This window comes from Pezoporus wallicus, unplaced genomic scaffold, assembly GCF_028554395.1.
Source record: "Pezoporus wallicus isolate ANWC-B61680 ecotype Strahan unplaced genomic scaffold, APGP_CSIRO_Pwel_v1 contig_5418, whole genome shotgun sequence".
Lineage (NCBI taxonomy): Eukaryota > Metazoa > Chordata > Aves > Psittaciformes > Psittacidae > Pezoporus > Pezoporus wallicus.
This window is the reverse complement of record NW_026640709.1, coordinates 5,743,884-5,770,613: the sequence shown is the minus strand read 5'-3', so window position 1 is coordinate 5,770,613 and position 26,730 is coordinate 5,743,884. Positions and strand designations below refer to the sequence as shown.

Below are 26,730 nucleotides of genomic sequence, written 5' to 3'. Positions count from 1 at the left end.
GCACCAACAATCACAGTATGACTCTAAACTGAGGGGGCACACCTGCAGACACAAGGTCCAGCTATTGAGTGTCCTAGTTGTATAACTTTGCTAGAAAGTGAATGATTCTTGATTTCCGTGATCTGTGATACTTTATTCATGCTTCATGCCTGTTCTTTTGTTTTTTTTTTCTTTCAAACTGTTGCATTTATCTGCCTCAGAGATCTTTAGCTTTAACCTTTGAAGGTAGAGGAAATCAGGGTGTGAGGAACAGTTTGGCTTTGTTTGGGGTTTTTTTCCACATGGTTTTAATTTGGCTAGAAGTATAAATGTTACTTCTACACACAGTTTGCAAAAGAAAATAATTGGATTTCCTCTCTCAAGTACTGGTATTAGTGTACTGTCTCTGGGAACACTGTGGATATTGCTTTAAAGAAAATACTTCTTCCTCTGTATATGAGTTGCTTTTATGTACTGTCAATTCATTTATGCTTTCATTGGCTGTTTTCTGGTGGAAGATTGATACAATTCAGTCATCCAAAAAACACACTTCCAGCTAAATAAGGCATAGTTATATGCTTGGACAGATAAAAGACTATTGTTCAGGTGGATTAAAAAAAAAATTTAAAAAATGGCAAGCAGTAGTGCTTTGACAGGCATGGTTTTATTTCTGGTTACTCGGGGGTTTGTGTTTTGTTCTGGGTTGGGTTTTCTGTTTTGCCGTGCAGATGCGTAGGCTAGATGTTTAACAGTTTTGGTATGGTTTATACTTTTCTCAGGAAGAGGTTTTGTCTTTTTCTGTTTTTTCCATGCCACATCAGACCAAGCTTCAGTGAGATAGTATTCAAACACTAATCTGCAGATTGTTTTCAAAACAGGCATTAATATACATTGCCTGGCCATAGAGCTTAACCGAGAGGACCTGACTCAATAGCTCAGTTGGCCCTATGTAGGGATGATTAATAACCCTTCAAAAGGCCAACACAGTTCATAAAACATGGATGTTGATGTCTTTTACAGCTCTTGAGGTGTACTAATTATCTTCTTATTCCATCATTTAGCCTCTAAAAACCCCAGAGTCTTATATTTTAGTCTGTGTGTTGGAAGTGTTGAAAATAGTGGCTAATTTCTTGCCCTGTGAAGGAGGAGAAGGACCTTTGTGGTTGCATTTTACTGGAGGACAGAAAGAGTCACTGTTTTTAATCTTTCAGAAAAAAGCCCAATAAAATATTCTGTACAGTATCAAAATTGTCTTTGGTAATTGAAAAAACTGCATGCTGTAGCACTTGGGTGCTGTACTACTGGATGCCTCCTATTTACCTTAAATTGAATGGTGACCACTAATGTATAGTATACAAGTAATTTTTTGAAAGATTTTTTTTTTAATGTGTTATTTGGATTTCTGCTTAATTTATTTATGGTATCAGTGAGATCTTTCCTTTTGGGGGTCCATGTATATTTTTGTCTTGTTTTGTGTGGGTTTGGTTTTTTTTTTGTTTGTTGTTTTTTTTTGTTTTTTTTATTTGGGGGGTTTGTGACTTGATAATTAATACTTGGTGGAGGAAGATTGGAATGTTCATCTGTAGTAGCTTCTATTGCTAGCATTTACAGATGATGGACAAAATTAGTGCAATCCATACAGGTTTCTTAAATAACACTTCGGGATTGAGCTGGGACCCAAAATGAAACTGTTAATATGTTTCCAAACTGAAATATCTTTTCTTTTTTGGCTTCACATTTCAGCTAAGACTTAAGGTTTGGCCTCTTAATGTATCAAGTTGTCTCTGTAATTACTTAATGGTTTTTTGGGTCTGCCTGTTTTCCTTCTCCTGTCTGTATCCATTTTGGTAGAATCACAGTACTCTAGGCTTTAGTGAGTGTCTGTTGACCTGAAAAGTGCTTTCATTACATTCCAAGCTAAAGAAGAGAAAATGGTTGTGGGTTGTTGCTTGGTTAGGGTTTTTTTTTTTGTTTAGTTGTTCTGGGAGGGGGTGGGTTGGGTGGGGTCGTGGTGTTGTGCTTGGGGTTTTTTGTTTGTTTGTTGGGGGGGGATGTTTTTTTTTGTGTGTTTTCCCCATTTTGGTTGTGTTTTGGGTTTGTTTTGTTTGGGGGGTGGGGTGTTCTGCAGAAAGTACAAATGTGAGCAACATAGTGACAGTGGTATGTGAAACAGCAAAAGTATAAGAGAAGTGTAAGAGTGTTTTGATTTCATTTATTTTTTTATCTGTTTAGGTGGTTTTAGTACTCTTGGCAGCAAGCTATTTCCTGTGTTGTGTTTTTCTTTGGAAACACTTGTCTCTTCAGGCAGGTCAAATACAGCCACATCCCAACTGAACTATTGGCGAACTGTTAATCCGCTGAGGAGGGAGCAAACAGTGAATCCTGTCCAGCACAGTGTAAAAATACTGTTGTGAAACACATTCACATTACATGGGTTTTAGTGATCCTGTTTGATAAAACTTTAAAGGAAATTATGATCTTAATGTTCAGTAAAGACAGTGTCTAGTGATCATTGCAATTATTGGAAACAGCTTTTTCAATTATAACTAACAACATGTCTCTAATGTGGTAATGAGCTTCTTGGTGGGGCTGGTGTGGCATATTTACAGTTGGCTTTGGTTTTATGAAATGTAATAAAAAGGATGTTGTTCCTTGTAATAGTGCAGTACAGTGTGTATGGTACTGTAGAAAATAAGGTCACTTGCAAAGGCCTCTTGCTATCAGAATCTTAAAAGTGCAAAAAAAAGGCTCAGTTGCTCATTTTTTGTGCTGTAAAATAAATTCATGAAGAAAACTCCTTTTATAATACTGGCAGTATAGATTATTTTCAGAGTAATTTTCAGAGGAAAATTTTCACAAATGAAAAGCTACTGTAAGCAATAAAATGTTACTGCAAATTAAAAATTAATGCTACGTTACTATAGTAAATCTTTAAAAGGTTTTAAAGGTATTTGCTATTTAAAAATGTGTAAAAGTTATTTATAGACTTCTTTGAGACTTTTCTGTGTCTGTAGGGTGTCTATTTTTCTCATTAAGCATGAATTATCAATTGTATTTTAAACCTCTTTTGAAGTTTTAATTTCATTTGAAATTAATAGCTAGGGACACATTCATAGTTTGACATCTGAGAGATTAAGTCTGAAGCCAAATTTTATTTGAGTTATGAATAAAGAGAAGAAGATACAGTCTTCCACACTACTGGGCAAAAAATTTGGGGCCCAAAAGGACTACCTAGAGCATAGTCCTGTAAGAAGTATGCCTATGAAATAAGAAGAATTAATCCTGCCCCATCTCTGGAAGTGTTCAAGGCCAGGCTGGATGGCACTCTGGGCAGCTGGGTCTACTGGAAGGTGTCCCTGTCCATTGCAGAGGGATTGGAACTATATGAGCGTTAAGGTCACTTCCAACCCAAACCATTCTATGATTCTTTGAACATAAGGAGCTATGCATTTTAAGATACACAAATCAATAGGCCTTTTTCAAAAGGAAAAGAATGAAAACTGAAAAAAAGAGCTGGTGAGGAAAAAAAGCTGGTGGTATGCACTTGAGATGTTTAGTCCTATCTTTGTATGCATGCCCACACAAATGTAATGAAGAAGGTAGTTCAGTTATATATACTAGATATACTGTTTACCATTGCGTAGTAAATACTGAGGTAAACTTTATCCATCAATATCTTTTTATTGTGTTTTTCTGTTACCTATCACAGTGAACCCTTTGGGAAATGAAAATAGCAGATTTACTGAATTACCAGTTTGATCACCTGCTAGTCATTATACTACAGCATATTAAATCTACAAAGCTAGATTAAATCTACACCTAATCACCATAAATCTATTAGGTTTAACAAATATGCTGAAAGTCTTTGAAGTCAGTAAAATCCTTGATGAAAAGAACTTCAAAACAGTTTCTCTGAGGTTTCTTATGACTGTGGGGAGGCACAGACACTTTAAAAATGTATGTTGTAGCTGGCTTGCTAAAAGTTCATGGGAAAAAGCTACAGAAAGTCATACAACTACCGAGGAAACTTTTGGCTTTTCTGATAACAGACTGGATATTTCCATGTAAGTTATTTTACTATGATGGCTTATATCTGTGATTTTAGATACTCAGCTTTTGTTCAGTTGAGCAGCCTGAGAATGTGCCTTTTAAAAATGCATTTTTAAAATACTTGTTTTAGCACATCATTGTAAATCATTTCTCCATGTCGCTTTAGAAACTTAGCCTTTTATGTAAAGTTTTGAAGACATGGCTTAGATAAACTTCCAATTTACAGAAGTGATCTTCACCTTATGTACATTATATAGTCTATATTCTGGATACGGAAGCTGTTAGGGAAGTTCTTCAGGAGCCCCCTAGTTGCATATCAAAGTGACATACCTGTTCACATTTATCTTCGCCAACAAAATGTTCCATGATGGACCTTTATTTGTTGGGAGTACTCTTCAAAACTACTGTTCAAGGAAGTGTATGTTATTCCTTATTGTTGTCACCTCAATTAAGAAGTGTGATGAAGTTGGAGAAATAAAAACCATTAAAATTTGCTAATAGTGTGCATGCTTTCTTTTCTGTTTTTGAACCTGTTTGATGTCTTACTCTCTGTACCTTTAAAGGCTGGGAAAGCTCCTGATTGGAAATGGTAGACTTATCCTTGGTAAAGAGAGAAAACTGGTGCTTTGGAGAGTTTTCCAAAAGAACAGTAAATGGAAGAAGACTATCAGTTAAGTCAAATTTTCGGTCCTACCGTTGCAAGGCTGTGCAATGGCAGATGAGAGATTAATTTTAATAAAACTGAACTTAAAGAAGCAAATTTTACAGGGGTGTTCTTTACAGAGATGTTCAGTGCTTTGCAGAGGACTTTAATAGTAGTAACAATTCAGATTCTAAATATTTACTTTTTAGTTTCTGATCTGGTTTGTTACAGTGAAATCTTTTATGTTAATAAGAGGAACTGTACACAGTATTTCATATGTCAGGTAGCTTAAGATACAACATACAGTAACTGAGTGTTTTATACACATTGCATCTTCAAATAAATAGCACCTTCTGGTGTTACCTGTGGCTGTTTGCTCCCAATTTATTGTGGTAGGGCCTTTTGATGTGTCAGTCTGTTAAGTAAGCATTGGTATAGTACAGGTAGCAAACTGCACATATACTTTAGTTTCTAGACACACAAATTACTTGCAGCTTGTTCACAAAGTGAAACAAGCTCAGTGGGTAGCTGCAATAAATCAGTAATTGAAAGAAAAAAAGGGCAGTTTAAGAAATGCCATTATTGTACAAATATAAAATGGAGCAGAAGAATAAAGCAGAGCGAAAAGAATGGAAGGTAAATGCACGACTTAAGTGTTTAGTCCCAGCTCAGCAAGACAATTATTTCTGTTAGATGGATTTATTATTCTTTTTAGCACTTTTTAAGTTAGCCTTGTTAGAGTCTTGATTTCTTGATTTCTAAATCATTATTCTCATCCTTAAAGATTTCAAAATTTTAAATATAACTCACATATTACCTTCTATGTCATGTTCTCAAAGAGCTTTGCAAACCAAATTGGCATACTAGTGGATGTCATGTTTTAACCCCAGCCAGCACAGCTGCTTGCTCATTCTCCACACAGCAGGATAAGGTAGATAATCATAAAAGCGAAGAGAGCTCATGGATTGAGGTAAAGATGATTTAATAAGTAAGTCAAGGAAACTAAAGAAATTATTCACCATTTCCCATCATCAGGCAGGTGTTCGGCCATTGCCAGGAAAGCAGTTTCATGACACCTAGCAGTTACTTGTGAAGACAAAAGGTATCACTGTGAATGTCCATCCATGTTCCCCCACCCCCTTCCTTCATCTACCCTAGCTTTATACGCTGAGCGTTACATTGTGTTGTATGGAATATCCCTTTGGTCAGTTGGGGTCAACTATCCCAGCTGTGTCCCCTCCTGATGCCTGGTGCACCCCCAGCCTATTCACTGGCAGGGCAGAATGAGAAGCAAAAAAGGCCTTGATCCTGTGTTAGCACTGCCCAGCAATAACGAAAATATCCACGTGTTAGCAACACCTTTTTCAGCACAAATCCAAAACATAGCCCCATACTAGCTGTTATGAAGAAAATTAACTGTATCCCAGCCAAAACCAGCAGAGCAGAGGCGATTCCTGACCCTAAAATGCTGTTGTTGAGCACCACATGGAAATAGTAGTGAACATCTTGACAAGAGACCGTACTGTGTCTCTTCATGAATATTCCTTATGGCTTAAATTATCTGAAGGTTTAAGAAAGTTTCTATTTATTTTGTGTGTTATGTCACAGATTGCGTGTTGGTTGATGCCATTGAAGAAGACGACTTACCCACTGAACTCAAGCATTTGCAAGCATTGGAAACCCTTGATTGCAGATAGGCAGAGAACTGGTTTCCAGAAGCATGATGAGCATTAGAAGTGTGTCAGGGTTGCTGTCTGCTGAGCTGTCCATAAAACACTGCACAAGATTCTGTACTATGGAGGATTTTGGTCTGTCTTCTAAACTCTCTTAATAGCGTTTAATATATAAATTTGTGAAAATTGGTGTCTAAAGTTAATTTGTTGCATTCACACTTTTTAGAGCAGCAAAAATGTTGGGGAGTAAGGCTGCATTTCAAAAGTCTGTTCGTTCATATGTCACTTATAAATGTTCATATATGCATGAAAAAATTACTCTTTGGACTACTACTGGATACTGGATATCATTACTTGATATGTAAAAAATCCTTTGTATTTTTGTAAAAAACACATAACATGATCATTATCCCAGACATAATGTAGTACTAATATTCTTATGAATTTGAATCAAGTTCAAAATATTAAGAATATGCATCTTTTCAAGATTTTTTTTCCTACTTTTGCATCTGAGACTTAAATGCTGTCTGAACTGTATGTGTTGCTTGCTCTATTTCATTTTAGTTGTCTACAGAAAATAATTCAGACAGTGGAAAAGTTGTTATATAAAAACATCCCTTCATAGTAATCACTGGAGTTCCACCAGTAAGATGCGAGAAAGGCTGCATATCTGGCTTCTGCTGCGTAAATGTGTTGTGGATTATATACTGTGGGTAGAGTACTTCATAGGTTGAGATACTGCATTTTGTTATTTTTTTTGTTTGGTTGGTTTTGTTGAGGTTTTTTTTTGTTTGGTTGGTTGGGTTTTTTTGTGGCTTTTTTTTTTTTTATGTAATAGGATTTACATAACTGGCTTCCATTAAAATAATGTGTGATGATACCTTGGGCTTGCAGCCATTGGCCCACTTAGTTGTTTTTCTTCCTGCTTGTCCTTTCCTATAGTCACCTCTGTACTTCCCCACAGATGTTTCTGAAGGCTTTGTTAGTTTGGGGTGTGTATGTATGTGTTTTAATTTCTTCATAATCTGAGGTGGTCAAAGTCTGCCAGCCTTCTTCAGTTGCTTACATTGATACTTGGATATTATCATGCCCCCCTACAAATGTGAAGGTTTTGGTAGAATTCTGTCCATCTGAAAGTTTGAGTCATAAGAATATAGAGTAATTTGCCTACTGCTGTTCTGACTTAAGCCACTGTGTAGCAAAAGCCTGGAACTTTGCATTAAGCAGATGTAATTGAGTCCTTTCTTGTATCTGCTGTATGCAGACTTTTCTTTAGTAGTAGGCTCGTCTACTGCATTTTAGGTCATTGATTCAGAGCAAAACCAGTAAAACAGCACTGGCTTATAAATCACTTTAAATGTTCCAGTAAACACCATACACTGTTGCAGCAGGGTCCTGTTAGACTGTAGGACCTTAAGTCCAGAACCTGAAACCTGTCAAGTTATCTTAAGCAAACTTAGAAATGGAGAACTATTTCTTAAATACCATACTTTTGTGTGAATTACTGTGTAACCAGTTCAAACTTTAATTTTCCAGAGCCTCTTCCTGCCCCTCAGGACACTCGCTGTGAAGTTCAAACATTTTTTTCAGGCTAGTGAGATAATTCCTAGTGTACTCTCTGCATGCAGATTCACATCTGTTAACTTGTGTGGGAATTATGCCAAATTCCACTTATTAAGTTTAGAAGTGCTTTTGTGGTATTGACTTTAACAGGTTCTCCGTAGTTGCGGGTACTGAAGTGACTAGAATGTGATAAAAGGAGTATCTCAAGCCACCCACACAGGTATTCACTGTGGTCTGTATCTTCAGCCTTGATTTCTAAACTAGTTTGAAGTGGGATTTTCTGAAGTGTGCATAAATGCTCTCAAGGATATCTAAAGAATCCTGTTCAACAAAGTCTGTGTAGGATGCTGCCTGCCTTTTGAGGACAAGAGAGCAAAGACTGTAGCTGCAGATGATCCATACTAATACAGAAGGGCACATGCTATGGTGGGCTGAAATGCTCAGTTACCAAATACCTTCCACTCAAGAGGTGAGGCTCTACCATCTCAGAACCAGGTGAACTACTAGTGTAGAATGCTGTAGGCCAGGATCAGCAGGAGCTCTGCACTGGTTGAGAGGTCCCTGATGAAGATTTTGGTCCCTAGGTTGTAAGGAAGTCATGCCTCTTCCCTGGGACCTGACTGGAATACCTGTTGTCATCTTCTGCAGTTACAATGCCTTGGCAGATCTGTTAGAGCACCATCTTGTCCTCTGGACTAGGTTTTAACCTAATTCATATTGGCTATATTTTACTAACAATATCTCAAGAATCTTCAAATGCAGCTGACTGTGTACAGGAAAAAGGAGGTGGGAAATTTTGAAAGTTGGCTGTGTTGCAAGGTGGAATAGTAAAAGGCAATTACAACAAAACCTGGAAGTTCACTCATCATTCTGGAAGTGAATATGTGTTTAATAAGATTCTTTTCCAAATATTTGAAGTTAAGCAGAAGCTTTCTCTCTGGCTATAAAATGAAGTCTGCCATTTTTCCACCGTTAAGTGCATCTGTCTGTATAACTGTGCCAGTGTGAAAAAGAGTTGCTTTGGTACCAATACCTTAAACTGTATTGCTGTACTATATGAAGAATAATTTAAGCAAGCTCTTTATTTATAACTGCAATACTTATATCTTTCTAGCTTTAAAAAAATTGTAGGAATGAAAAATAAGTCAAGAAACTGTAAGGACTGAAATATATATATGGTATGTTGGGGGCTTAAAGTGTTTGACTAGGCATAAAAGCTATTTTTAAGGGCATGCATTTACATGGTTCTGTGAAAACTAAATATAATGGAAAGCTAGGTGCAAACCCAAAAGGAAAGGCACTCTGCCTATAAGCAGCAGTTTGTTATTAATGTACAGTGGTATGTTTGGAAAATATACAGGCTCTCAGGCAAGCTTATAGCACTTCATGGTGTCTTACACATAAATAAATAAAAAAAAATGCAACCCAAAGCAATTTTTCTTTCACTTGAAGGCACCAGAAAATTGTTTTGTCTTTCATCTTGGGAAGGTAATACAAATGCCTTAATCTGAATTTCCAGGGTAATTGTTCTTTTTTAGTATTTGATTTGTATTTTACTCTTCAGCAGATAAGAACTTCTATGTAGAAAGAAAAAAAATGTTACCTAGAGAACTGTATTTTGAGCAGTGTAGGAATAAACCTTAATTGAGATACATATTTTGTACATTCTTATTTGGAAAGCAATGAGAGTAAAGCTGGCAACTTGTTACAGACAGCGATGCAGTAGGTGCTGATTGAAACAGACATGATGCAAAGTGTTTGTTATTTGAACTATTGGGAAGGGCTTTGGGGAAAAACAGTATGTGTTAAGATTTACGAGTAGATTGCCTCTGTATTTGAAATACAACAAAATTTTAAAACTACTGTTTTACTGTTTCCCAGTTTGATGTGAAAACATGCTGCGCTTAAAGAAACAGGAATTAATTTTTGGTTAAAATGCTGTGTATTTAGGGCCACTGATACCCTCTTGTCCTATTTGACAAGTGGAGAAGGTGGGGACTGTGCAGTTTCTGTGTGCCTTCAGCTTCTTGAATCTCAGATGATGAGAAAGCAGCATTGCTAAAGGAAGGAGAGAGGAAATGTGGGCAGAAGTAGGAAATGCAGTTCATGGAAGTCAGGCCTCAGCAGACATGTTGACACCTGGCAGGCCTTGACCAGCAAGTGGAAATTTAAACCTGCTCCAGTTTTAACTGGTTTTATTTTTCACCGAGGCTAGCTGTCTTCTGATGCAGACATACCTCTGGTTTGGGTTGTTTGTTTTTTTTTCTCTGTACCTAAGGTTAATCCTGGAAGTGGCAAATGTAAGTCTGGATTCCAGTTAGCACTGTCTTCTCAAGAGCATCTCTTTGTATTACAGATAACTGAGGCCTGAAAACCATAGCAGGTATGAAGGTCCGTGGAGTTACCAGGTGGACAACCAGAATGAGAAGGCTCAAAGTTCTGGAATTAATTTAGATGCCACATTAAATCAGTCTTTACTTGCAGCTGGTCTGAGGAAACATGAAATACTACAAATCTTGGTGTTCAAACTCAGAGCTGGAGTTGATAGACCATAAAGCTCGCATTCATCACGTGAAGAAGACTTGAAATGTTTTTCCTGAAATTAAGACAGTTCACATACTTGGTCCTTATTCTTTACTACCTAAGTAGGTCAGAAGGTATCCATTTGCTCTATTTTTTTTTTAATCTGTAGCTGCATTTGTCTGATTCTTGGGAAGCTGCTTTGGGAAATGCTGGAAGTTGCTTTCCAGGGCCATACTTCTCTTATAGGACCATGTGGCCTGAGCAGTGGTAGTTCAGGCTACCTTGAAGCATTGCAGAACAGCCATAATACAAGCTTCTACTATCTTTAAGGTTGAGGGATTTGTTATTTAGTGTCCTTTCCCCTCCCTAGTCCCCCTTTCCTTGCTTTGGTAAGAAAACAGGGAGATTTTGAAATGTGGAGGAAAACAATTAGGTTGTTCTTGTGATATAAAGAAAAACTCCTTCAAATGTTAGAGGAATAGAGATAAATCTTCTTGACTTTTGCTTTGAAATTATGTAGGTGAGAATAGCAAATGAGAGTCAGTCCCTGTAGATAACTCCTGATGTTGTCTTTCCATTGAAACTGTACTTCGACACTTGCAAGCAAAAAAAAAAAAAAAAATTAGTCTTGGGTTTCCACAAACTTCTGAGTCATTTCCACAAATTGCTTGTGTTTCATCCTCTGAATACAAAAACTCAAAACATGTTGCACAATTGAGTAGCAATTGGATGTAGAAGAAGAAGTGCCACTATTTTTTCAATGGTCAGAAATTGCACATCAGCCCAACTGATAGCCATAGCTGACTAGGATTGTGTACGTGACTGTCAGAATTTTAGTCAATGAACTTTTTGCAAGTTTGAGAAATGTTTTCTCCTTGGTGGCTGGGGAATGAAGGGACTTGCAGGATGAGAATTAGATGTAATTGCACAAACAGAAGTCTGGAGGGAGAAGACAGCATTTCAATATGTAACTCTAGAGAACTAGAAAATACAGAGCAGTAATTATCTCTTTCACAGTCTGTTCATAACCTACTTCTTTTCCTTAAGAACTGGCTTGAAAAAATATGCATTTGTACCACAAATGCATAATTTTATCTGTTTCCTAATAAAATCTGTATTGATGTTAAATAATATTTTAAACTAAGATGTGCTGCTGCTCTTAAATTCCCTCTTTTTATTCTGACCTGCTTAAAAGCTTTTTACGAAACTCCTGGCTGTTTTTAGTCTTTCTGTGAAAAGAGTAGTTTTGCTTTAGGGCAGTGTTTCTTCAAGAAGATAGAAAAGATTAAATTCTAGACACAGTAACCATGAAATCACATCATGTCACTGCTATTGAGTTCAACTTTTTCTTTGTCAAAGATCTTTTTTAAAAATATTCAGTGCATTATAAAGATTTCTTTTTTTCCACCATTAATTATTGACAGCCAGCTTGGTGAACTTTGCAACACTGGTTATTTGTGAATTGAGGGATGAGTATCCATTATACAGGATTTGACATACAGGTAATTATGCTGATCTGACATTAGGTTGATGAATAGTTTTGTATTGAGCTACACAGATAGCCAGTGCCTTCAGTAGACTTCTGCAGGCCCACTCAGGAGTCTCAGTCTGTCATTTTGACAGATGAATAATTTTATAGAAAAAAAGACTTTTTTTAATGATCTTCCTTCTTTTGGGGGGGGGGGGGCGGGGTGTGTCTTGGTGGTTTTTTGTTTGTTTGTTTGTTTTATTATTTTCGTTTGGTTTGGGTGGTTGGTTTTCTTTTCCTGAAAAGCTCGTGACACAACAGCAATAAAAATTAAGGCTGCATGATTTATTAATCTGTGCAGTGCCCAAAATAAAAAAAATCTTGTTACAGTGTAAGAAGTTAATGCCTGCTTCAAGACTTTGCGCTTTTTAATTTCTGCCTTCAGTTATTAGTTCAGTCATTCAGCACTGTAGAAATACACTGCAATATGACAAGAACTTTTGTGGGGCAGTCAAGCAATTTGTCATAAGATTCCTAATTACCTGGAGTATGAGTTATTAAATGCACAGGTCCAAATTTAAAGAGCATCAAAACCAAACACAGATATCCAGACTCACGACTTCAAGGACAGACATTGCTTTTCTATTTCTGATTAAAATAAATAGAAGTTCATAATGCAGTGCTTTAGAGCTTTCAAGCTGCTGCTCAAGGCCAGGTATTTTGGGGTAGATATTTAAGAAATTAAGCATTTTAGTTTTTATCTAAGCATTTTTTTTAAGCATTTTATCTTTTCCATTCAAGTAAAGGTACCTTAGAAGACTGAAAAAGTAAAATATATTCCAGACCGCATATTGGGCTTTAGTCTCCCTTAGCATTGTGTGAAGAGCTGCATCGATTTGCTGCTTAAGATGCTAGACATTCATGTAGTACTGGATTCTGGCTGAGGTCTGGAATTCAGGTACATTTGTTTTAGTGTGTTCCACATGATAGCAGTGACTTTTCTGACTGTCACAGCCTTCTCTAAAGCTGATTCTGAACTGACTATTCTGCCTCATGTTCTCTGATCTGCTTTTGAAACATCTCAAATACATGCCTCTCAATGCTTAACAACCTCTTTGAAGCTTAATACTGTAACTTTCTGTTTACAATACAAATGGTTAATCATGTCTTCAGTCCCAGAAGAAATGCTATGTATGTTAATATAGTGTTAAAAATCAAAACCAAAACCAAATCTCAGAGTGTCTTCCATCATAAATTGTTATAGCTGATTTCTCACATTCTTTCTTTCTCTACCAATAACTGTATTCTTTAAAAAATAAAATATAAATAGAAAATAAAAAAGCTTCCTTATTTGCATCTGATGGCACACAGAAGTACCATATGGACCTACCATCTATTGATAGGTTCCAAATAAGTATACTTTGTCCACACTACTACAGGTTCATATTTTGAAGGCATAATGTTAAGTTCTGTTATAAACAAACAAACAAAAAAAGGCAAAGGAAACAGAACAATCCCACCTAAAATTGAAGCATAACTTGAATATTGTCTTTTATTTTCTTAAGGTCAGTAATGTGTGTGGAAGATTTTAGCTAACTCAGCTGAATGACTTGTCAGAGAAGGACATGTGGCTAGGAGCATGTAACTGCTTCCAATTTTTTTTCAGATTTAAGAATATACTTTTTACATGTTTGCAGAGTAGCACCCACTCAGTATTTTGTGTCTAAGTGTTCTAGTTTGCAAAGCAACGTAATGAGCAGTTAATGAGGATGGTTTTTCTCAGCTGCCAAAGGGTTTCACAGAGTTGTAATAACTGCCGTATTACTGTCAAGCTGTCATAGAGTAAATGAAGGTTTTAAAGTGTGTATTGTCAGGTTTTGGGTAGCTGTTTTTTTGTTTGATTTTTTTTTTTTTTGAATGTTTGAGAAATGCTAACTTTCCCCTGAAATAACCAAGACACAAGAGGTGAAATGCAACTAGATCTGTTTAGCTGTGCACAGTAATTGTAAGTGTGAGACCTAAAAGGAAAACTGTTTTTCCAGGAGGATCACATTAGCTAACTTGAGACTGAATTTCTACCTAAAACAGCTGAGATACCCAAGATAATCTCTTCCACTGTAGAGCAGCCCTCTTGGACTCTCCCAGAGTTGCTGTGTGGTGGATGATAGAGAAACAGTCATCTAATCAAGATGTTTTTATAGTTGATCACCAATAGAGTTGGTGAGGTTCAGGCTCTTAATGTGATCTTCTTTTGCTGAAGTACTGCAGGCTGTACTGATGGCTCCAGCTGAAAACAAAGCTGCTGATCACTGGTTATTAAAAGTGCTATGTGAAGAAGTCTGGAGATGGAGGTGTTGAGATTAGATATTTGGTGTTTTAACTCTCATATCTGTAAAATTTATATTTTCACCTTGAAATATGCAATGACCACTGTTTTCAAGAGCACTACAATGTATCTCTTGTAGAAGCCTTAAGAACAATGAGAAGTTTGCTGTATTAAACTTTATTCTCATAACTGATTTTCCATGAGACTGAGGGGGTAAGAGGAGATATAGCACTTGATAAATAATTTGTTTGTCTAATGCTTCCTAGGTTTGAATGCTTTGTTTTGCTACTAGTGTTAATTTTCTATGTGGCTTCTGTATAGTATTGCGCGTATTTTCTTTTTAATACATGCCTCATTCAGCCGTAGATTATTGCCTGTTTATCTTGGTAAAGGAATAATCCACAGACCACAAAACTTGAGCCATTGTTATATAGCCTTCTGTTAATACTGCTTTGTAGATAATGCGTGGAACTTGGTCTAGTAGAATGCTATAGAACCTGCCAGAGTGACCATTGGAGTTAACAAAAAAGACATGACAAATGTTAGGGTGTATTTAGTGAATGTAAGGACATAAGTTTGTGGTCTGCTTGTGTAACTTTAAATTTGTTTCCTACACAGTGGTATATAAATTTGCAGCAAAAGCACAACCTGTGTATATACTGTGTAAGTATGGATAGGATGTTGTTATTGTTAGGCTTGGGTGCATAGGTCATTGAGCAATCGAAGAATCTTTCATGCTAATATCACTTCTTAGTAATATCTAGTCTTTGCGTTTCAGTAGTTCTAATTTAATTTTGCTACTACCTTTCTGATGCTATGTTATTTTCTCTGTTCTATACTGTTTAACGTGTGATTCTGAATTGCATACTGCACTGATTTGGTTCTTAGTGATTCAAATGCTGATGAAGAGACTTCTGGCAATCTTTTTATTACATTCTTGTTGTCTGTTCAATATATTGAGTTCAGCTACTTTTTACTTCATGCTTTCTACTTCAGTGTAACTTCTTAAAAACAATTGTCTGCCATGTGGAATATCAGATTTTTTTTTTTTTACCTACTAAAGTTTCGTTGGAAATTAATTTTTTGCTTATCAAATTAAGCTCCCCTAAAGGTGCTTGCACTTTCACATGTACAGACACACACACGCTGAACTGAAAATGTATAAGTCTGAGATACTGAAATGGGCTTTTTATATTAATGTGCATTTGTCCTAATCTATTCCAAAGTACATTTAATATCCAGACAGTGATCTCTGCATTGGTAAATTTTCATTATTTGAACAAATAATGAATGAGAACAGTGAGACACATTATTAACTTTTTAACATTATGGAATGATGAGATATTATGCCAATATTTGCTTATTGTATAACTATACCCCTGAGTGCAGAAGTGCATGCAGCATGCATCTTCTGAGTGGACAGCCTCTTCGCTTTCCTGACGATTTGGGTAAAAGGGTGCATAAAATCAAGCAATCTTATTCAAATCTTGGTTATTTTAAAAGCCTTCTTAAGCTGCTAGTATTTAATAGCAGAGAGAAGTGACTTTTCCAATAATAGTCTTTTTGGAGGGCCATATCAGTGACGAGTTGAGATGTCTTCTACACCCACACTTTTTTTTGTATGTGTGTGTTCTCCTTTCTTGAATTCCAAGAAGAAATTGAGGCTGAGTGTGAGAAACCTCAGCTAAACAGTGTGGGGAAAAAGGAGCAGTAAGATGATTGTAAAAAAGCAGATGGCAAGACCTTTCTTTTAGTTCTCTTTTTTACAGGGTATTGTCAACTTAAGCTGATAATGCCTAAAATATATCTGATTTTCAGTAGTATAATACTTGTTGGTCATCGTACCATCGTTCTGACAATGGGGAACGTGGTTTTCAGTACATTATCCAGAAAAGGGCATGTGTTCTACTGTGCCCTTTCATAATCAGTGACATGTTTACTTTGTGGGACACTATAGAAAATATACCAGTAAACCAGCTACTGTTAAAGTGAACTAAATGTCATGTTCCTGAAACATTAAGCCTATTTCAGTTACATGCTTTTTCTTTTATATGTTTAGTGACAAACAAGAAACCAGCTCAAGCGTCTATTACAAAGGTGAAGCAATTTGAAGGCTCTACATCTTTTGTCAGGAGAACACAGTGGATGCTTGAGCAGCTTCGCCAGGTCAATGGTATAGACCCTAATCGGGTGAGTTTGAACAGTTCTAAAAAAAGAAAATTAAGCTCTCGTATAACTGATTTGTGAGTCAGGCATTCTCTCACTATTCAAAAGGCATCTGGAAAGTTTGGATACAGGTTTAAGTCCAAATTCTCAAAAAAGAAATGTCAATGCAATATGTGAAATAGATTTTTAATGGAAAAGGTGGGAGGAGGCCAAAGCTTACATTCATATGGGTTTTCTTTCTTCTTGCCTTTCCCTACTTTTCTTCCTACTCTCTCTTTGTAAGGACTAAAATAAGAGCCTTGTTTGCCTATAAGCCTCTTGGGGTCCCTTTTGGCATGCAGCTGTGTTGTAAGGTAGAGCATTAAGTAAAAGCAGGGATGCGAGAGGTTACTGAAGTTCAATTTGTGAAATAATGTGAACCTCTCATTTTTTTCTAGTGTAATCCTGTCCTCAGATCTTTCTGCATTTCTTACCCTTTTATACAAAGGGTGGTGGTGTGGTTTAGTTGCCAGTGACATGCAAAAGCCAATTTAGACCAAACCAAACAAACAAAACACCAAAAATAAGACAAACAAATAACATTCCCTCCCCCCCCTTCCCCTTCCCTGGCTAGTTCTGGGATTATTCTTTCAATGTGGAATATACAGTCCACCTTGACCTCTCAAGACAAAGTCATACTAACATGTAATAAGCTCATAAATACAAATCTTCAGTAGTAAATCAGCAAAATTAGAATTTAGGAATGTGGCCTATATTAAGTGATCACAAAATGACTTAACTGTGTTCATTGTACAGGAAATCAGCCACCTAAGCATCCTAACATTGGTGCACCAAATTCTGTTACCACCCAGTACAGTCTTCTGTACAGAAAAGAAGCCCTTTGGCCACTGCCCTGTGAAATGCAGGAGGTGGAATTATATTTTCTCTGGGTAAAGGGACAATGAAAATGAGAGCAATTGAAAATAGATAATGGATATGAGGTTTAGGCCCTTTCCCAGCATCTAGTGTGCAGCTATGTAAATAAGAGATACTTGAGATACTCTCAGATTGAAAGTCCTGTCAAGTTCTTCGACATGTTCCTTTCAAACTTGTCTTGCTGTGAATTCCAAGTATCATCAATTCAAAAAAAGCATTTACTAGATTAATTACAAAATGGTGTTTAGCAAATACTGCTAAATATATAGCAATACTTCTTGCATAAATCCATTTATTTCGGTAGTTGCTGCATGGTATAGAGCTGGGCTGTGATTTCTTCTGGGAGTGCTCTTTTGTTCATGTCACCCTGAGACCTATGCAACACTTTATGATAATATGTTAAACACAATAACAAAACTAAATTGCTATTTGTTTTCCTTCTTTGGTTTGGCATCAAGAGCAGAAGCGCATCTTCTTAAAATATAATATGAAAGTAGATTTTGTGCTAAGGCACAAATCCTTGCATAATTCAGAAGACAAATAAGCATGTATTTGTAGAGACATAGTTAAAATCTCATATTTCTTACGAGAATGAGATTCCAATTTTAAATGTTTTTTTGTTTTCAGGTATTTTTTCATAGGTGAATATTCCTCATTAAAAATACCTGCAAGAAAAAGCCTTCCTGTCTGTTCTTTTTGCATCCAGAAATATATGAAGGAAAAATAATCCCATGACAGTCTTGAGTTGCATGACCTTTCTGCTTTTCCAACATAATACTTCTTTAAAATTAATAGATCTGTTTTTCCCAAGTCATTTATAAAACTGGACTAATAGTAGTGTGTGATTTTTATTTTTATTTATTTCTTCTAGGATTCCCCAGAATTTGATCTACTATTTGAAAATGCTTTTGACCAGTGGGTAGCAAGCACAGCTTCAGAAAAGTGCACATTTTTTCAGGTTCTACATCACACTTGTCAGCGATACCTTACAGACAAGAAGCCAGAATTTATCAACTGCCAGTCTAAAATTATGGGAGGTAAGTCAGTTGAAGCTGAAGTACTTGGTGCAGTTGGACACGAAATGATTTGCAAGTGAGTTACTCTGTTTTGAAATGAGCCTAATTGGATCTTGAAATCATGGGTCTGAATATGCTAACTTAGAAGTAAAGTTCTAGGCTTCAGCATTTCTTCATCGAGCACCGCTTCAGACTCTTCCACTGTGATTGCTTCTCTAGTCTTGAGCGAACAACATCCCCTACACACCTTGTGAGAAGTCATTCTCCTCCCTCCTTTTAGCAACCTTCGTTTTGATTTGTCTCCCTACTTTTGTTCATTCAGAAGCATTTCTGGGTGGTTTGAAATACTTCCTACTAAAGCCTGTTCTGCATTGCCATTTCCTCACAAGTCTATGAAAAAGTGGTTATTTCTAAACTTCCAGTAGTCTTTGGGGAGTCACTTTGATCTTGACAGAAATCAGCTTGTTTAGAATTCTGTTATATTTCATAAGTCATATATCTTAAGGTGGATTTATGGGATTAGACTAAAAAACATCTGGTTAGGAAAAAAAAGTGTGGTCAATATGTGAAATTGGTATTCACCATCCACTTACCAAGCAACAAAAACTATCATTCGGGGAGTATTTTCACATATTTCACAAAATATCCTTTAGGAAAATAAACTGGTTTAGTTGTTCCTTTAGACTGAAATTTCTGAAAAGTCTCCTTTTTGTCTGCTCTTAACCAGAATATTTTTTTTTTTAATTCTTACACCATCTGTGTTCCTCACAGCTGAAATAAGAAATTGTTTTTCTGATTGAGTCTTCAAACTGTAGAAAAAAGTGTAAGTTGACCTGGGGCCTTGTTTAGTTGTTGTTTCTCACACACACACACACACACACACACACACACACACACACACAGTATACTTCAGTTGTAAATATGGAGAGCCTTACTCAGGTTTTTCTAGTAATTCCTCTCTTATAAATCTAGAATATATTCCTGTATGCTGTTACCAGAACTATATTTTGTGCTTCCACCTTCATATGTTCTTTTATCTGGCTGTTATTTTACCTTGCATCCCTTTGCTCTAAAACACTAAAGGTAAACTTGAGGAAGGGAAAAATCATCTCTACTTTACACTTCAAATACTGACACTGAGGTTACCAGTAGCTCTGGGGTCGTAAGTTAGAACTGTTCTGTAAATCATCCTTTTATTTTACTATTCCCATTCTAAGAAAAAAGGCACAAAGTTTATTGTAAACTTCCTCTTCTCGTTTTTTCCCTTCCATGTTAACTAGTATTTCCTTTGTTTTATTTTTTGTGTGGTGAGGAGGAGGGAGGGGCAATTTCTGCACTTATGGGAGAAGATATCCTCTCTGAAATTTTTTCACTTCATATAGAAGAACTCATTCATATGGAAGCCTTTGCTTGGCGTCTGTTTAGTCATGTTGCTCACTCCCATCCTTCCTGCCAATAAGTCAGTGTTAATAAACCACCTGACATTTCAGCCTCTGAAAGTTTTACTGTTATGTAAGATGGACAGGTCTGAAGTTGAGTTCCTGATTCAGCTGACCCAGATACCAACATTTTGTCCTAAACAAGTGTCATTAGTGGAGGGGGCAGGGGGAAGGATGCCACTGAGGTTCATAGACTTCTGCTTGACTTCTGCGTTTATTTTTGTAACATGCACTAGACCCAGCCGTGTCCCATGAAGCTTACCCATGTTCTTTCTTTTACAGCTTTGTAGCTGGGCTTATTCAGTCACTGCCTGATACCACATGGTGACTGTTTCCATATTCCTTGCCTGTCATTCTGATAGACACAGTCAGTGTGTGTACACACACTCTGTGAAGACTACAGATAAAGTATTAGGCCAGGGACTAATAAGTTTCATAGATACAGTGCTTTTGCTGTTCTTCACACTGCCAACTTTTTCCATGCACTTGGTTACAGGTGCCTTGTACATAAGTTTAAACTTGATAGAAACCAAGTAATAGGTAACCCTACATTCCAGTGACTTTGTGTGTCAGCCTCAAGAAATGTAAAGTCTACAGAAAAGAAAAAGTCCTAATTAGTAAATAACCACTATCAATAATTATAAAAGGCAGTGCAGTCCTCTTGTTGGACATTGTCTTTAAACAGACTATATCATCTTAAGTATTTTAACATCTGCTGTTCCTTTCAATATTCAGACTGGTATTCTTAATGCAATGCTAAGTTTTCTATGAAAGTTTCGTATTTATACTATAATTGCAAGCCTTTTTTGTATGTTCATGCATACAGATAAATTCTCACTCAGTTCCGGAAGCATTGTTCTCACACCCATGCTGGTATTTGTTGAAAATGCAGGTAATTAATTATGAAAGAAAATAGATTAAATTAGCTTTTCAAATCATTTTTTTTAATTGTGGAAAAAAAAAATTTTTCTTTCGTTTAGCAATTTTCCTAATGTTTTCATATACATGGGGATGTATTTCACTAATCTTTCCATCATCTTCAGAAGCTTTTGTATTACTTTAAATTTATCTATTGGAACCATGTTGCTTCCAGTTATTGATTAAAAATAAATAAATGTCATAGCAGCTTTGAAATAGAACGGTTTGGGTTGGAAGAGACCTCCTGTTCCAACCTCCCTGCCTGTTCCAACCTCCCTGCCATGGGCAACAACACCTTCCACTAGACCAGGTTGCTCAAAGTGCCATCCAACCTGGCCTTGAACACTGCCAGGGTTGGGGCAGCCACAGCTTCTCTGGGCAACCTGTTCCAGTGCCTCACCACTCTCATAGTAAAGAATTTCTTCCAGATATCTAATCCACCCTCTAATACTTAATCTACCCTCTTTCAGTTTAAAGCCATTCCCCCCTGTCACATAACCACGTGCCCTTGTAGAAAGTTCCTCTCCATATTTGTTGTAGTCCTCAATTAAAGCAGGTCTCCTTGGTAATATGTAATGCTGTGAAGTTAGTTCAGTCACAGGTTTATGTTATTACTCCATTTGAAGCAAATGGAGTAATTAATTGATCAAAAGGAACACCATTCATTGACTTCAGGAGCTGTTCTGCGAGTTGGTAGTTGGCAGGCTCAGACACTGGGGAGGTACCTGCAGTTCTGCTAGTAGTCGTTTGAAGCCCAGGGATGGGTCAGTGTGTATCAAAACCCATTTAGTCAGAGACCTGCAGTGTCAGAGTTCTTATGGAAAGTGCAGTGAAATACAGTCTCAATCTCAAATTCATCCTGACTGGAAGAAGTGTAAGGTCCAGCTGTAGTCAAGCAGCCCAGAGAACCTGATTATATAGCTTCAAATGAATTATATTCAGTTCAGAATTTGCAACTCGGTGTATTTTGCTAATTAGCCAAAGCAGTATATTCAAATCATTCTTAAACCTTAGGACAGTGTCGTGGTTTAAACCCAGTCAGGTAACTCGTTCACTCCCCCCCCCCCCCCCCCCCCCCCCTTCTTTCCCTCCCCCTACTCCCAGAGGGACGGAGGACGGAGAGGAGAATTGAAAAGAATGCAACTCCCACGGGTTGAGATAAGAACAGTTTAGAAACTAAGGTATAACACAAATCACTGCTGCTACCACCAGTGATAATAATGATAAAGGAAATAACAAGGGAAGAGAATACAACACCTCAGCACCAGCCGACCGATAACTTGCCGCCCCCAGCCCCGACCAAGCACCGACCGATACCTCCTCCAACCCTGCCGTCTCCCAGCCCTTCCGGCTAACTCCCTTTTACCTCCTGGGCATGACGTGCTGTGGTATGAAATACCTCTTTGGTCAGTTTGGGTCAGGTGTCCTGTTTCTGCTTCCTCCTGGCCTCCCCTCCTCCCTGGCAGAGCATGAGGCTCACAAAGTCCTTGGCCAAACCAAAACATTACTATCACCTCTGTTCCCAGGCCGAAAATCAAAACACTGCACTGCACCAGCTACCAAGAAGGGGAAAAATGACTGCTACTGCTGAGCCCATGACATTATCCACCCCTTATTCCATACCATTCACGTCATGCTCAGATCCCACATTTTCAATATACCATCACTCTTATCTCAGTGCATTCTTATCTTAGTGCACAGACCAGTCCCTATAAAGCTGCTGTGTCCATCTGGTCCATGATGTCAGGCTCCATCTCTTGTAACAGTCTTCCAGAGCAGGAGAGACTGTGTGCAGTGTTCACATTTGTGAATAACCTGGGCAATAGTGTCCATTGCTAAGTCCACCCCTCGATCATGAGTCCACCTCTGTGTTGAATCTCTGCTCTGATGGCCTGAAGTGCCATGGGCCCACCAGGCTCAAAATAATTCACTGTCCCCTTCAGCAGTTTGTGCAGCTTGTTGCCGGGGACTCCATACAGCTGCCTTCCATCTCCGATGCTTCCAAAGCACTGGAGGGGCCCAGTGGACTAGATACTTGCCCATACTGTCCCACACACCCTGCCACTCATGACTGTCCAGCCTTGGAGAAAACCTCTTGGTCCCCTTATATCCTCGTCTAACCCCAGACAAGACCCAAACCTGACTCTGCTTAACTTTTGAGATCAGACAAAATGGTTGTGGGTAGAACACAGCCTGTGTGTGTGCCAACATGCTGATCCCCATCACAGTCAGCAGGCAGGTCCCAAGGATACCCAAAGGCCATTCAAAACCTTCAGAACTCTCAAACGATGCTGCTGTACTTGTCACTGGGGCTGGTGTAGCTGCTGTGCTTGCCGGCTCTCCCACCGCCAGCTTCTCTTTTCCTGAGTCCAGCTCTTCCTCCTCTGCCTTGCTGGGAAATGCTGCGTGGTCTCCTGCATCCTCCTGGGGCTCGGCGGGCGGCTTCCAGGGGATGCTCTCGGCCGTCGCGGGGCTGGGCTCCTCCGTGGGGCTGTGCTCCTCCGCCGCCTTCTCCCTCTGCTCGGCAGCCGCCTCCTTCCGCTCCTCGACCTCCCCGAAGTCCTCCACCGGCAGCCGTCCCCTCGCGGCCTCCGGCCCCGCTCCCGCCGCCGCTTGGTCCCCGGGGCCGCTCTCCCGGGCCGGTTCGGCTGCCGCCGGCTCCCGGGGCTGCTCCCCCTCAGTTCCCCGCAGCCTCACGAAGATGGAGAGTAGGGCGAGGGCCAGGACGGTGAAGAGCAGCCGGACGGCCAGGTACAAGTCCACGGCCACGTCCGTCCCGCCCTGCTGCTGGAGCCCGCCCGTATTACAAGCCATTGCCATAAAGCACAGTGAGACAAGAACCTTAGCCCAAGCCCCACGCTTGATAAACACTAACACAGCAAATACCGGCTCTAAGTAAGTTACAACATTCTGAAGCTGTGAGATCAAGAGAAACAACTCTGAGATCCAATAAATCGTCATTGTGATGAGTGACTATTAATCCGGTCCGATCTGTCGTTATTTCAACCCTTTGTGCCCCACGTTGGGCGCCAAAAAGAACTGTCGTGGTTTAAACCCAGTCAGGTAACTCGTTCGCTCACCCCCCCCTTCTTTCCCTCCCCCTACTCCCAGAGGGACGGAGAGGAGAATCGAAAAGAATGCAACTCCCACGGGTTGAGATAAGAACAGTTTAGTAACTAAGGTATAACACAAATCACTACTGCTACCACCAGTGATAATAATGATAAAGGAAATAACAAGGGAACAGAATACAACACCTCAGCACCAGCCGACCGATAACTTGCCGCCCCCAGCCCCGACCAAGCACTGACCGATACCTCCTCCAACCCTGCCGTCTCCCAGCCCTTCCGGCTAACTCCCTTTTACCTCCTGGGCATGACGTGCTGTGGTATGGAATACCTCTTTGGTCAGTTTGGGTCAGGTGTCCTGTTTCTGCTTCCTCCTGGCATCCCCTCCTCCCTGGCAGAGCATGAGGCTCACAAAGTCCTTGGCCAAACCAAAACATTACTATCACCTCTGTTCCCAGGCCGAAAATCAAAACACTGCACTGCACCAGCTACCAAGAAGGGGAAAAATGACTGCTACTGCTGAACCCATGACAGACAGTCAGATTTCAGATGAAGCATGTCACTTCATCCCTTCCTGCAAGGTAGCATTTATGGTTTAAGTGAGATTCTTACGAACTTTCTGGGAGATTTGAACATAAATATTCTTTTGGGGAGGTTAGTCACTTTAACTTTGTCCTGGGTTCAGCAGTAGCAGTCATTTTTCTCCTCCTTGGTAGCTGGTGTAGTGCAGTGTTTTGACTTTCAGCTCGGGAACAGAGCTGATAGCGATGTTTTGGTTTGGCCAAGGACTTTGTGAGCCTCATGCTCTGCCACGGAGGAGGGGAAGCTGTGAGGAAGCAGAGACGGGGCGCCTGACCCGGGCTAGCCGGGGAGGTATTCCATACCACAGCACGTCATGCCCAGGATGTAACTGGGAGTTAGCCGGAAGGGCTGGGAGACTGCAGGGTTGGAGGAGGTATCGGTCGGAGCTTGGTCGGGCTTGGGGGGCGAGTTATCGGTCAGCTGGTGCTGAGGTGTTGTATTCTCTTCCCTTGTTATTTCCTTTATCATTATTATCATTGGTGGTAGCAGCAGTGATTTGTGTTATACCTTAGTTACTAAACTGTTCTTATCTCAACCCGTGGGAGTTGCATTCTTTTCGATTCTCCTCTCTGTCCCTCCGGGAGCAGGGGGAGGGCAAGAAAGGGGGGGAAGTGAGCGAACGAATTACCTGACTGGGTTTAAACCACGACAGTTCTTTTTGGCGCCCAACGTGGGGCACGAAGGGTTGAGATAACGACAGATCTGACCAGATTAATAGTCACTCATCACAATGCTGATTTATTGGCTCTCAGAGTTGCTCTTGTTGATCTCACGGCTTCAGAATGTTGTAACTTACTTAGAGCCGGTATTTGCTGTGATAGTGTTTATCAAGTGTGGGGCTTGGGCTAAGGTTCTTGTCTCACTGTGCTTTATGGCAATGGCTTGTAATACGGGCGGGCTCCAGCAGCAGGGCGGGACGGACGTGGCCGTGGACTTGTACCTGGCCGCCCGGCTGCTCTTCACCGTCCTGGCCCTCACCCTACTCTCCATCTTCGTGAGGCTGCAGGGAACTGAGGGGGAGCGGTCCCGGGAGCCGGAGGCTGCTGAAGCAGCCCGGGAGAGCGGCCCCGGGGACGAAGCGGCGGCGGGAGCGGGGCCGGAGGCCGCGGAGGGACGGCTGCCGGTGGAGGAGGCCGGGGCGGTCGAGGAGCAGAAGGAAGCAGCTGCCGAGCAGCGGGAGAAGGCGGCGGAGGAGCTGAGCCCCGCAGAAGAGCCGAGCCCCGCGGAGGAGCCCAGCCCCGCGATGGCCGAGAGCATTCCCCGGAAGCTGACCGCCGAGCCCCAGGAGGATGCAGGAGACCACGCAGCATTTCCCAGCAAGGCAGAGGAGGAAGAGCTGGGCTCAGGAAAAGAGAAGCTGGCGGTGGGAGAGCCGGCAAGCACAGCAGCTACACCAGCCCCAGTGACAAGTACAGCAGCATCGTTTGAGAGTTCTGAAGGTTTTGAATGGCCTTTGGGTATCCTTGGGACCTGCCTGCTGTTTGTGATGGGGATCAGCATGTTGGCATACACACAGGCTGTGTTCTACCCACAACCATTTTGTCTGATCTCAAAAGTTAAGCAGAGTCGGGTTTGGGTCTTGTCTGGGGTTAGACGACAATATAGGGGGACCAAGAGGTTTTCCCCAAGGCTGAACAGTCATGAGTGGCAGGGTGTGTGGGACAGTACAGGCAAGTATCTAGTCCACTGGGCCCCTCCAGTGCTTTGGAAGCATCGGAGATGGAAGGCAGCTGTGTGGAGTCCCCAACAAAAAGCTGCAGAAACTGCTGAAGGGGACAGTGAATTATTTTGAGCCTGGTGGGCCCATGGCACTTCAGGCCATCAGAGCAGAGATGCAACATAGAGATGGACTCATGATCGAGGGGTGTACTTAGCAATGGACACTATTGCCCAGGTTATTCACGAGTGTGAACACTGCACACATTCTCTCCTGCTCTGGAAGACTGTTACAAGAGATGGAGCCTGACATCATGGACCAGATGGACTCAGCAGCTTTATAGGGACTGGTCTGTGCACTAAGATAAGAGTGCACTGAGATAAGAGTGATGGTATATTGAAAATGTGGGATCTGAGCATGACGTGAATGGTATGGAATAAGGGGTGGATAATGTCCTGGGTTCAGCAGTAGCAGTCATTTTTCTCCTCCTTGGTAGCTGGTGTAGTGCAGTGTTTTGACTTTCGGCCTGGGAACAGAGCTGATAGCGATATTTTGGTTTGGCCAAGGACTTTGTGAGCCTCATGCTCTGCCACGGAGGAGGGGAAGCTGTGAGGAAGCAGAGACGGGGCGCCTGACCCGGGCTAGCCGGGGAGGTATTCCATACCACAGCACGTCATGCCCAGGATGTAACTGGGAGTTAGCCGAAAGGGCTGGGAGACTGCAGGGTTGGAGGAGGTATCGGTC

General features: G+C 40.0%; 1 protein-coding gene across 2 annotated transcripts in view; it reads left to right on the top strand.

Annotated features, from left to right (window-relative positions):
* STXBP6 (syntaxin binding protein 6) overlaps positions 1–26,730 on the top strand; it is a 118,248-nt gene that overhangs the window by 69,760 nt on the left and 21,758 nt on the right. The window contains exons 3-5 of one of the 2 annotated variants that reach the window (XM_057420095.1): positions 14,844–14,888; positions 16,285–16,415; positions 18,178–18,343. In XM_057420095.1, the coding sequence (XP_057276078.1) occupies positions 14,844–14,888; positions 16,285–16,415; positions 18,178–18,343 (342 nt within the window). The remainder of the gene's footprint in view (positions 1–14,843; positions 14,889–16,284; positions 16,416–18,177; positions 18,344–26,730) is intronic. The other variant, XM_057420096.1, reaches the window with a different exon arrangement.